The sequence below is a fragment of the Microcebus murinus genome, chromosome 9 (assembly GCF_040939455.1).
Source record: "Microcebus murinus isolate Inina chromosome 9, M.murinus_Inina_mat1.0, whole genome shotgun sequence".
Taxonomy (NCBI): domain Eukaryota; kingdom Metazoa; phylum Chordata; class Mammalia; order Primates; family Cheirogaleidae; genus Microcebus; species Microcebus murinus.
In genome coordinates, this window is record NC_134112.1 from 15,468,526 (window position 1) to 15,480,573 (window position 12,048).

Here is a 12,048-nt window from a genome sequence, read left to right on the forward strand (position 1 = left end):
TTTATTTCTCATGACAGTGCTCTGATTTCTTCTCCTCTCCCTTTATCCGGCCCCTTTTCATACCCCCCTAGTGACAAAGGCACAGACACCAACGTGGCCAGGCCCCACTTTCCAGCTGTTAGGGAGAGTCTGGTGCCAGGCACGCCTCCAGGTCCCCAGCCCTTCCTGGTCCCTTGTCTGTTCTCAGCCGTGCTCTGTCTCCATGGCGACCCAGCATGCACACTTTCACCTTTGTGCAGGGGCTGTGTGTGGGGGGGCGGCTGGAAAGGATGGGGTGACACTTTCTACCACCATGTTCTACTCAAAACTTACATCTTTCCTATTAATAATAACCGTAGTTTTACAACATATCAAATGGACTCCTGGTTAAAATTCGGACCCATAGACTTAAGAACCCTGAGGGTTCTGAGACTTTTGATGTAAAAGTGTATTCATAGCTTTTAATGATGCAGCAGGTCCTTGAATAATGTTTCATGCAACCTCATTTTGTTAAAATGTTGATGAGAAGAAGAAAAAAAGAATTGGTTTCTGGCTGGAGCCACCCTCTTTGTGGGGTGGGCACGTTCTCCCCATGTCTGTGTGAGTTTTCTCCGGTACTCCAGTTTCCTCTCACGTCCTAGAGATGTGCAGGCTGGGCTCACCGGCATGTTTACGTGGTCCCCATCTGAGTGACGTGGGTGTGAGTGACCCTGCCTGTGATGGGTTGGCGTCCTGTCCAGGGTGGCTCCCACCTTGGCCCTGAGCTGCTGGGAGAGGCTCCTGCCACCCACAACCCTGAACTGGACGAAGTGGGTAAATAATTACCTTTCTTGGTTTTTATTTATCTTTCCTTCTTTCTTTTCTTAACACATTGACTGCCACACTAGAAAAAAATGTTTTTCCTTGGGGCCATGGTGTTTGATTACGAAAATAGAATAAAAACTTCAAAAACAAAAAGATTTCTAATTTAATGAAAAAAAATTATTTTTTATCTTTTTCTGTTTGTGAGTTATATGCAACTTGGAAAATAGTTCATGTGGCTCCCAAGGTAAAGAGACACGTGAGTTACATATGCTTCATGAGGCCCCCGAAAACGAACGTGAGTTAAATACAACTCACCTGGCAGTTAATGTGTTAAGCTCAGTGGTAAGAATATTGAACATTATTAAATATAGGTATTGCTCACATTTATTTCATTGTTTAATGTTAGAAGTGTTTTGGTCTTTATTTAGAAGTTTCATGATGTTTTTGTGACCAGAAATATGCTTATAGGAACTTAACTCATGTTTATATGAATTAGCCTATGGTAAAATTGATTTTGTTATATGTCATTTCCCTTAAATTCACACTTTCCAAGAACCTATCCATGACATTAAGTAAGGACTTATTGTCTTAGAAAAGGACAACCTGTTTTATCGTTATTCTTTGTAGAATTTTTAGGCCACTTAAACAAAAACCATTTTTACCATTTTAAATCATTCAAACTCCTTCAACTGTTATGCCCCACAATCCTATTGATTTTACTTGTAACTGCTTAAAAAATGCTTTGTTTCTTGTATTTAGAGTTGTTTAGGACTAATTTTATTTTTGGAAGGCTACAAGTTTTAAGGACCAGTATTCTTAGTGTCCTGTACATTTATTGCCTCATGCCACTTGGCAAGTGACAGCACGCATAGTAGGACACATTGTTATTGTTGTAATATTCAGAATAAGATACTTATTTTTTTCCAAGACCCCATATGTATCATGATCATGTAAACAATAGCAAATACACAATGTGGTAAGTCTTAGAGACCCACAAGGAAAGATGTGACTACACATACAAGCAGCAGTTGTTCCAGTTGTTCCTTAAATATTTCTTAAGTACCAAAGATTTTTCTCTCACTTTAAAAAATATGGGATGGGGGAAGAGGCTCCCCACCAATTTCTGTATAACAGGAGTTGTGTTTCTCCAACACCAGGCATGCAAGAGGCCTCAATGAAGCTCACCGAGTCACTGCATGAAGTCTATGAGCCGGATTGGTATGGGCGGGAAGATGTGAAAATGGTTGGCGAGGTAAGAGCCAGGTGGCTTCTGTGAAGCTGCCACCTAGTCCTAGTCATTCCACCTGTCCCATGAACCACCTTTGCACCTCACCGTCTTGATCATGAGGAGAGATGTTGCACCCAGAAGGCACCATGCACTTCTGCTACCTGGTCATCCTAAATTTATCGTGAGAGGTGAAGATGATTATACAACCATGTTGGTAGAAAGCTGTGTACTGAAGGATATTTTTCTTAAAGTAACGATATCATTTTTCTGTCCTCACTGCCGGTCTTAATAGCCCATTTCTAGCAGAAGTGGGTCGTAGTGTGATGTTGTGTCCAAACTTTACCTGTTTGCTTTTAATCCTGCTACTGAATACCCCCCACTGCACACGGGGACAGGAGCTCAGAGGGACATCCATCCCACTTTAATGCCAACGGGTCCATCCACCGATCTGCAGAGCCTGGGGACAAGCACAATGTCAGCCCACTCAGAGGAATCTGACTTCAGGAAGGCTTTGGCCATAGACATGTCTTAACATCTGAAGTCAGACTTCCAGCTAGGGGCTGTCTGGCTGACAGGAAGTGAGCACATGGGTGTTGCTGCTTTGTGGAAGGCAGACTGGGACAGAGACAAAGAATAGCTCTGTCTGATGTCGGACCAGTTCTTTAATCATCTTGGGCTTTAGTTTCCTCACCTACAAAATGAGAATAATAACTGTACCTACTCATAACACATTTAAAGCCTTTGTGTGCATGCCATCTAGTCAGTGGTTGGTGCATGTTATCAGTATAATTACTGATGTGAGAAAGCCTTCAGGCAGGATTCTATCCCATCCAAGTTCTTTGTTAAAACAAAGAACAATTGTTTGTCATGTCCTGTACTTCAGGTGAGTTATTGCAGCTCATTTGGGCACAGAAGACCTAAACTAGATGTGGCAGCCAGAGCTCAGGGGAGGGTCTGATGTGTGAAGAGCTGAATGTCTATGCAGCCTCAGGAAAGATGGATTAACAGTGGAGTCCGTGGAATTGCTCCTCGACAATTCTGACATCCTGACATTGATCTTCATAATATCATTACAACTGACCTAAAAATGGAGATATATGTAAGAAAAAAGCCCTTGTTGACACTATTACATCTTTCAAAAATTTTTAAGATGTGGATTTGGCAATATCAGCCAGAACACATCATTTTCAATGAATCTTCTCACATTTCTTCAATATAAAAACATTGTTTCAACATCATTTTGCTAAATAATTTGTAAATTTCTGATTAATCATGTATAACTAAAAATTCATCATAGAAAAGAATGTTAATACAATAATAGAAACTTTGTTAATAACTTTTCAGAATATGGCATTACATTTCTTTATTTACTTATTTACTTATTTATTTTAATTATCCCGTGACATTCAGTACAGAAGTGATGTTTATTTTTTAAGGAAATGGCTATTATCCAACTTTGGTCCTTGCAGCTGCCAGGATTTTTAGTATCCTTGCTTGCAGATGTAAATATGGGCTCTATGGATGATGAAGAAACTGAACACTGCAAGTTCACAGGTCTACTCACATCAGAAGATGGGCCTTTTTAAACAGTGAATTTAAATTTTTTTGTTAGCATAAAATTCTTGAATTGAGATTTGTAGCAACTGGGATTAGGTTTTGGAATGTGGAAAATGAAACAAAAGCAAATACAGCAAAAAAAAAAAAGACATTTTTTTTTAAAACAAGATAGAAATTTATCTTTCACAAAAAAGAATTTTGAAAGTTGGTGGCCGAGGTATGGCATGGTGGACCCACAAGTGTCAGAGGCTCATATTTTCCATCCCTAGCCTGCCTCCTTCAGGTTCAAGATAACTCTCTGAGCACTGGCCATCAGCTCTTATTTCTGTACTTCAGTCAGCAAGACAGAGGAAGTCTGGAAGATAGGCCCCTCCCTTCCTGAAAGTACATCCCATTGGCCAGAACTTAGTCACATGGCTACACTTGGCTGCAAAGGAGTCTGGGAAATAGAGTCATTATCTTTGGTAGCCAAGTGCCCAGCTAAAATTTGAAGTTCCGTTACTAAGAAGAAAGAAAGGATAGACACTGGGGACCAAACAGATTCTGTCAGGAGACCCCAAATGTAGTAGTGAGAGAAATGTGGAGATGACATTCTTGAGTACCTGCTATGTGCCTGGAATTCTGTGAAGCACTTTACACTATCAGCTCGTTTAGTTGGAGAAACTGTACTTCAGGGAGGTTCAGTTTCTCAAAGTCACACAGCTTGGATATGAATCTTACTCTAGTGAGGCAGCTTGTCGGAATAGTCAGATTATGGGCTTTGAATTCAAAGAGACAGACCTGAGTTGAAATCTGTGTCTGTCATTAATCAATTGCATGACCTTGGCCATGTCATGTGACATCTCTGGAATTTAGTATCCTCTACTGTATAGTGACAATAACAAGTCTTTTCTGATAAAACTGTTGTAAGAATCAAATGACTGGGCACATGCACAGACACACATACACAACACACACACACACACTCATATAAAGTGTTTAATCCAGTGCTTTGACATAGTTACAGTAGTAACAGTAGTTGCAATAATAATAATCCTTAATATTCACTGTGTATTTACCACAGTTGATACTCCATAAGTGGTAAGGGCCTTGCTAAGATGACTAAATTTTCTACTTTCCCTGTGGAGGTGTCTGCAACCATTTGTTGTTTGTTTCAGTCTGGGCGATATCTTATTTCATGGATTGCTTTAGAAGCAAGTTGTCTCAGTGGAATTCTCCTCAGCTTCTTAGCCTCAAAGTCCATCTATAGGGATGTGGAGACCTTTTGAAGCTTCTACATTCTTTAGTAATTTAGAATCAGAAATAGATTTTTTATTAAGCTCTTAGGTAGCCTATATTATTGATTAGAATTGGTGGCTAAATTGCTTTAAATATTTATTGTATTATTAAATAACGTACATTTTTTTTCTAGCATCTAATATCTGGGAAAGAATTACTTGTCTGATTTTACAGTTTCAGATTTTTTTGGAAGTTTGATGAAAGGTATCCAATTAAAATAATTCAACAGTTGTCTCTTTATTTCACTTTTTCTTTTAGAAATGTGATGTTCTGTGGGAAGACTTCCATCAAAAACTAGTGGATGGTTCCTTGCTGACACTGGATACCTACCTGGGCCAGTTTCCTGACATAAAGGTATTTTATTCTGTGCCTGTAAAGGCAATAATTGAATGGTGTCATATAGTTATTGAAACATGGGCAAGAGAAGGAGAATTAAAAGTCCTCAAGCTGACATCAAAGACAGCTGGTAACTTTTCATTTATATAAGCATGGGATTTTTATACTGTTCCAATCAGTTTGAAATGAAATATAGTTATAGAAGTCACATTTATGCTTTAATGAACTGCCTCAGCTTTTATTTCTCTGCAGAAGTCTTTTTAAACCTATAAATATAAAACCATAAATCAGAGCTACCAAAAATTCGAATCTTCTTTATGTTCAAACTTTTTTATTATATAGCATTTGACAAGGATTTCTATTATAATAACCAGTGGTCACAAGGAAGGAAGAGACTTAGTTGCAAATGTGAGAGCAAATTCTGATCTTTCCTTGTTTACTGTTTATTTTGCAAATGTTTACAGTGCACCTGGGTATTTGTTTCTCTCACTGAAATTTCCAGGTTCAAAATGAAATATTAAGATACAAGTATTTCAAATTCATTTGCATCTGAACCTAAAAATATCTTGTCTAAAACATTTATTTGACACTTGAATCTATTATAAAGGTAAATGCAAAAGTAAAGTATTGAGTATAGATTTCAAGTTGACTCTGGAGGCAAACGTGGCTTTTAAACCACCTGGGTTGTATGTAGTAAATAAGTAGCCTCATACCTCTGCCTCAGCCACCCAGTTGTTTTTCTGCTTAAAGTGGAGTTCTAGTTAAGACAGCTGTGTGCTGTCTTTCCCATAGGGTGAGGGGTCCTTAAACCAGCATCAATGGATACTTGCAGTAAGTATCTTATTAGGGATCTTCTAATGCATAATTCTAGTTTTCCTGGCCTTCTTTGTGCATTGACCAAACATCAGGGATCTATCTGTGGTAATGGGAACTGGCCTTGGCCATGAAACATACTGAAGCTTTCTTGGCTAAAACTACACTCATAGCAAAGACTTTAGTTTCCTTGGTCCCACCCAGAGTGCCTGATGGTCGTTGGCCAATATACAAAGTGTGTTTTGGAGAATCAGGGGCACTGAACAAGAACCCAGATGGATCAGAATAGATATTTTAGTCCTGTTTGCAAAGTGCCATAGGGGGCAAATCCAAACGATGAATTTTCAATGATGTTCTCATGTTAGGCATGAAAGTGCTTTATTGAGTCATTGGGTAAATGTAACCAAATAAAAAGGTCTAAATCAGATCTATAAAAGTTTTCTGAGTGCTGCCCTCCCATTGGAGGAGGGGTGCCCCTGGAGCATGCTGCAGCCAGGACCCACTCTGATCTGACCCTGAAAGCACACACGCCTCAGTAGCCTAATTCACAGATATCCCTTCTGTGCCCCTGGCAACGTGATCAAGACATGGATGTACAGGATCTGGCCTGTAAGCCTGTCCCCTGGGTCCTGGAGATCAATCCCTGACCCTGCCAGGGAGAAGAATGCTGGCCCCAAGTCACGCATCGGGTACTCAAGCTGGATCAGTGTCTCTCTGCCTTGGGGTTTGCCCTGCTCTGCTGGAGTCACCTGGCACGGTGAGGGCCAGTGGGTAGGGAGCTCACAGTCTAAGTGCCCCTCAGTCCACTGCAGGGCCCCAAATGGAAAGGTCTTGTTCTCTGTGGATGCCTCTGGGTGATGGCTACATTGTCTCTCTCAGCAGCCTCGGGTAGGGGAAGGGGGGGCGGAGAACGAAGCAATATGGCGCCTGCAGATTGGCTGGGGTCTGTTGGGGGGAGACATGCCCTGAGGGAGGTGGGAGCCTGGTGCCCTGTCCGCAAGAGGCTCTCCTCTTACTGGCAGCAGCTGTCTCTGGGCTGGTGTCAGCAGGTCTCTCCGGCAGCTTGGGAGCCCACCAGCAGTCCGAGATGCAAAGGAGGGGAAAGTTAACTGCTCCACCTACCCCTTTTTTAATTTATTTTTTTATTTTTATTTTTTTTTTGAGACAGAGTCTCGCTTTGTTGCCCAGGCTAGAGTGAGTGTCGTGGCGTCAGCCTAGCTCACAGCAACCTCAAACTCCTGGGCTCAAGCAATCCTGCTGCCTCAGCCTCCCAAGTAGCTGGGACTACAGACATACACCACCATGCCCGGCTGATTTTTTCTATATGTATTTGTCGGCCAATTAATTTCTTTCTATTTATAGTAGAGACGGGTCTCGCTCTTGCTCAGGCTGGTTTCGAACTCCTGACCTGGAGCAATCCGCCCCCCTCGGCCTCCCAGAGTGCTAGGATTACAGGCGTGAGCCACCGAGCCCGGCCTCCACCTACCCTTCTCGCTGGTGTTCAAGCTTTTTGGGGCTTAATCCCTGCTGATTCCTTTCTCCTTCCAGTTCTGCTCCACAGCCTCTTCCTGTGAAGTCTCCTGTAGGTTCAGGCATCCTTCCTTCTTACCCTCATCCTATCTATCTTTGTCTGTTTGTTTTTTTCTCTTTCATCAACAGTTTTCCCTTCTTGCAGAGATGCTCTGGCTGGACGTATTTCTCATCCAACACTTTTTTCTACATTTATTGAAATGATTGTGTGATTCTTATCATTCATTCTGTTAATGTGGTGTAATACATTTTCATATGTTGAACTGTCCTGCATCCCAGGGATGGATCCTACTCAGTTTTCTAGTATTTTGTTGATTTTTTTTTTTTTTTGCATCTATATTCATCAGGATAGTTTTCTCTTCTTGTAGAGTCTTTGTCTGGCTTTGGTGTCAGGACCTTAGAAAATGAATTTTGGAGTATTCTGTCCTCTACAATATTTTGGAAGAGTTTGAGAAGGAATGACATTAATTCTTCTTTAAATGTTAGTTAGAATTTGCCAATGAAGCTATCTGGTCCTGGGCTGCTTTGGGAGAGTGGGAAGGAAGTTTTTGATTGTCTGTTAAAACTTCTTACTAGTTATAAGTGTGTTCAGACTTTCTATTTCTTCATTATTTAATCTTGAATGGTTGTGCATTTTTAGTAATTTATCTGTTTCTTCTATATTATGCAGTTTGCTGACATATAACTGTTCATATTAGTCTGTTATGACCCTTTTTATTTTTGTGGCATCAGTTGTAATGTCTTCTCTTTCATTTCTGATTTTATTTATTTGAGTCTTTTTCCCTATTTGTTTTAAAGTTTGTTGATTTTGTTTATCTGCTCAAAAAACCAGCTCATAGTTTCATTGATTTTTTTTTTCCTACTGTTTTCTCTGCTCTATTTCACTGATTTCTGTTCTAATCTTTATCATTGCATTCCTTCTGACAGTTTTGGATTTAATCTGTTTTTCTTTTTCTCATTCCTTGAGATGTAATGTTAGGTTGTTTGAGATTTTTCTTTTTAATGTAGGCTTTTCTCACTATAATTCCCTTTATTAGTACTGCTTTTGCTGCATCCCATAAGTTGTGGTATGTTTTTCTTAATTTGCATTATGACACTTGTTAATTTACCTTTCTGTATCTTCTTTGATCCATTGTTCTTCAGAGTGTGTTGTTTAATATCCACATATTTGTGAATTTTCCAGTTTTCCTTCTGCTGTTGATTTTTAGTTTCTTTCTGTTGTGGTTGGAAAAGATACTTGGTATGATTTCATTCTTCTTTTGTTAAGTCTTATCTTGTGACCCAATGTGTGATCTATCCTGAGGAATGTTGCATGTGCACTTGAGAAGTATGTGTATTCTGCTGTTGCTGGGTTGAATGCTTTGTATATATTTGTTAGGACCATTTGTTCTGTAGCAATGGTCCCCAACCTTTTTGACACCAGACACTGGTTTCAATGGAAGACAATTTTTCCACTGACATGGGGTGGGGAGGAAGTGTTGTTCAGGCGATGATGCAAATGACAGGGAGTGGCTGTGCCCACGCTGCACAGCAGGAGGTTAGGAGGCCAGCCAGCAAGCAAAGTTTCATTTTTTTCCACTAACTTTCCTCATGTGCAACCCGGTTCCTAAGTTTCATGGAAGACAGTTTTCCCCGGGGACGGGAGGGGCAGCTTTGGCAGTGATGCGACCGATGGGGAGCGACTGAGGCACGGCTCCTAACAGGGCATGGATGGTACTGTCCGTGGCCGAGGGGCTGGGGACTGCGGGTCTGTAGTGCTGTTCACGTCCGTTGTTTCTTTGTTGATTTTCTGTCTGGTTGTTCCATCCATTATTGAAAGTGAGTTATTAAAGTTTTGTGCTATTATTATATTGCCATCCATTTCTTCCTTTGTCAATGTTTGCTTTACATATATAGATGCTCTTATGTTAGGTGCAAATATATGTATAATTGCTATATCTTCTTGATAGATTGAACCTTTTATCATTACATGTTCTTATTTTTCTCTTGTGACAGATTTTGACTTAAAGTCTATTTTGTCTGATAAGGATAGCTACCCTTTCTCTCTTCTGGCTATTGTTTGCATAGAATATCATTTTCAATCTATTTACTTTTACCCTAAGTGTGTCCTGTAATTATAATTGTGTCTATTGTACACAACATTGTTGGCTCTACTTTTTTAATCCATTCAGCCACTGTGTCATCTGTCTTTTGATTGGGAGTTTAACCCATTTACATTTAAAGTAATTATTTATAGGGAAGGATTTACTATTGCCATTTTGTCAATTTTTTTTTTTTTTTGGAGTTTGTTCCTCATGTTAACTTTTTGTGCTTTATTGTTTCCTTATATTAATGTGCATTTATTCTTCTTTTTTATCTTTTCTGTACCTTCTATATGTATTTTCTGTGGTTATGATGGGGCTTACATAAAATATTTTATAATTAAACAGTCTATTTTAAGCTGATAAGAAGAGCTTAATTAATTTCAATCAAATACAAAAACTCTACAGTTTATTTTTTCCTTTATGCATACTTAGTATCATTGATGTCAAAATTTACATCTATTTATATTGTGGATCCATAAACATTTTTAGCTATAATTATGTTTAACGCATTTGTCTTTTATATTGGAATTAAAAGTGATGTATCACCACTGTTCCAGTAATACAATATTCTGTATTTATCTATATATTTACCTTTACCAATAATTTTTTTTTATTATTTTGGCATATTATGGGGGTACAGATTTTAAGGTTTCAATAAATGCCCTTTCCCCCCCTCCCCCCACAAGTCTGATTCTCCAGCATGACCATCCCTCAGATGGTGCACATGTCACTCATTATATATGTATATACTCATCCCCCTCTCCCCTCCCCACTCCCCAATACCCTGTTACTGTAGTACCTATGTGCCCACTCTATTATGCCATTCTTTACTGTTTAGTTCCCTTTTGTTTCATATTAAAGAACTGTGTTTAGCATTTTTTTGTAAAGTAGGTCTGGTGGTGATGAACCCCTTCAGTTTTGGTTTACCTGCAAAACCTTTTATCTATTTTTTGTTTTTGAAGGGCCGTTTTGCTGGGTATAGTATTCTTGGTTGGCAGGGTTTTTATTTTCTTTTAGCACTTTATGTATATCCTTCCACTTCCTTGTTGCCTGCTTCTGCTAAAAATGCCACTGATAGCATTGTGGAAATTCCCTTATATGCAGCAAGTCACTTTTCTCTTGCTGCTTTCAAGTTGTGTCTTTGTCTTTGATGTTGACAATTTGATAATGTAGATGTCAGTGTAGATTTTGGGGAGTTCATTTTATTTGACATTTTGTGGGCTTCCTGGGTCTAAGTGTTCATTTTCTTCCTGAGATATGGGAAGCTTTCAGCTATTATTTCTTTGCATATGCACTGTGGTTCTTTCAGTCTTCTTCTGGAATTCTCATAATGCATTAGTTGGTCCACTTGATGTATCCCATAAGCCCTTTAAGCTTTCTTTACTCTTTTTAATTTGTTTTTATTTTTGATCCTTTGATCAAATGATTTTCTATGACCTGTTTTTGAGTTTACTAATCCTTTTTTCTGCTTGATCTAATCTGCTCTTCAATCCCTCTACTCTATTTTTCAGTTCAGTTATTGTATGTTTTAGTTCCATGATTTCTGTTTGTTATTTCTTTTTAATATTTTTATCTCTCTGCTGAAATTCTCAATTTGTTTATACATTCTTGTGATATAAGTGACAGTTTGAATTCTCTGTCAGATAAATCACATATCTACATTTCATTAGAATCTGTTTTTGGAGATTTATCTTATTCCCTCATTTAAAATGTATTTTCCTATTTCTTCATTTCAACACCTTGACTCTCTGTGTTGGTGTCTGTGCATTAGAAAAATTAGCCACTTTTTTCATTCTTCTCAGACCAACACCATATAGGAGAATACCCTCACCAGTCATCTCATGCATAGATTCTGAAAGCCTCTAAAAATTTTGTGCTATTCCAACTGCTTTTTCTTTTGTTCATAGCAGTGTCAGTTCTCTGAGACAAGCATGACTGAAGCCATTTTCTTTGGTAACCCCTAAAATATTGGACTGTTGAATGCTTTTCCAACTCCTTCCCTCACTAGGCAGAAGGTGAGATCTTGGGTTTGTTTCCTATTTGCTGTGACTTCAGAGGAGGGGCTGTGTCAACTAGTTGTATGGTAAATGATACTCCCTAGGAGGGTATTTTTGATTGTTTGTTTCTGCTTCAGTGCTCTGCAGGGAGCCAGGGGGAAGAGCTGTAGCAAATGCCTTCATGTATGTTCAGAATGCTTTTTGTTTTCTGTAGATCTCAGGGGATTACTTTGTGCTGGATCTGTCAGTTCTCTGAGGCAGACAAGAAAGAAGATACTACTTTGGGTAGAAGCCAGAAAAGTTGGGATGCCAAAGGTGCAGTCCAACTCCTTCACATTTCAGTGAGGAGCTGGGAGCTTGGCATTCCTTCTTTATTGTGTGGCATTGAGCTGAGAGCAAAGGATATGGTGAGAAGGGATCTCCCCTTTCCCTACTGGTTTCA

The 12,048-nt window shown here is 39.3% G+C and overlaps 1 protein-coding gene across 5 annotated transcripts in view; it reads left to right on the plus strand.

Moving 5' to 3' along the window:
• The window catches only part of AMPH (amphiphysin), a 220,668-nt gene that overhangs the window by 124,325 nt on the left and 84,295 nt on the right, over positions 1–12,048 (plus strand). For all 5 annotated transcript variants that reach the window (XM_020289907.2, XM_076006299.1, XM_076006296.1 and 2 more), the window contains exons 4-5: positions 1,941–2,035; positions 5,105–5,200. In XM_020289907.2, the coding sequence (XP_020145496.2) occupies positions 1,941–2,035; positions 5,105–5,200 (191 nt within the window). The remainder of the gene's footprint in view (positions 1–1,940; positions 2,036–5,104; positions 5,201–12,048) is intronic.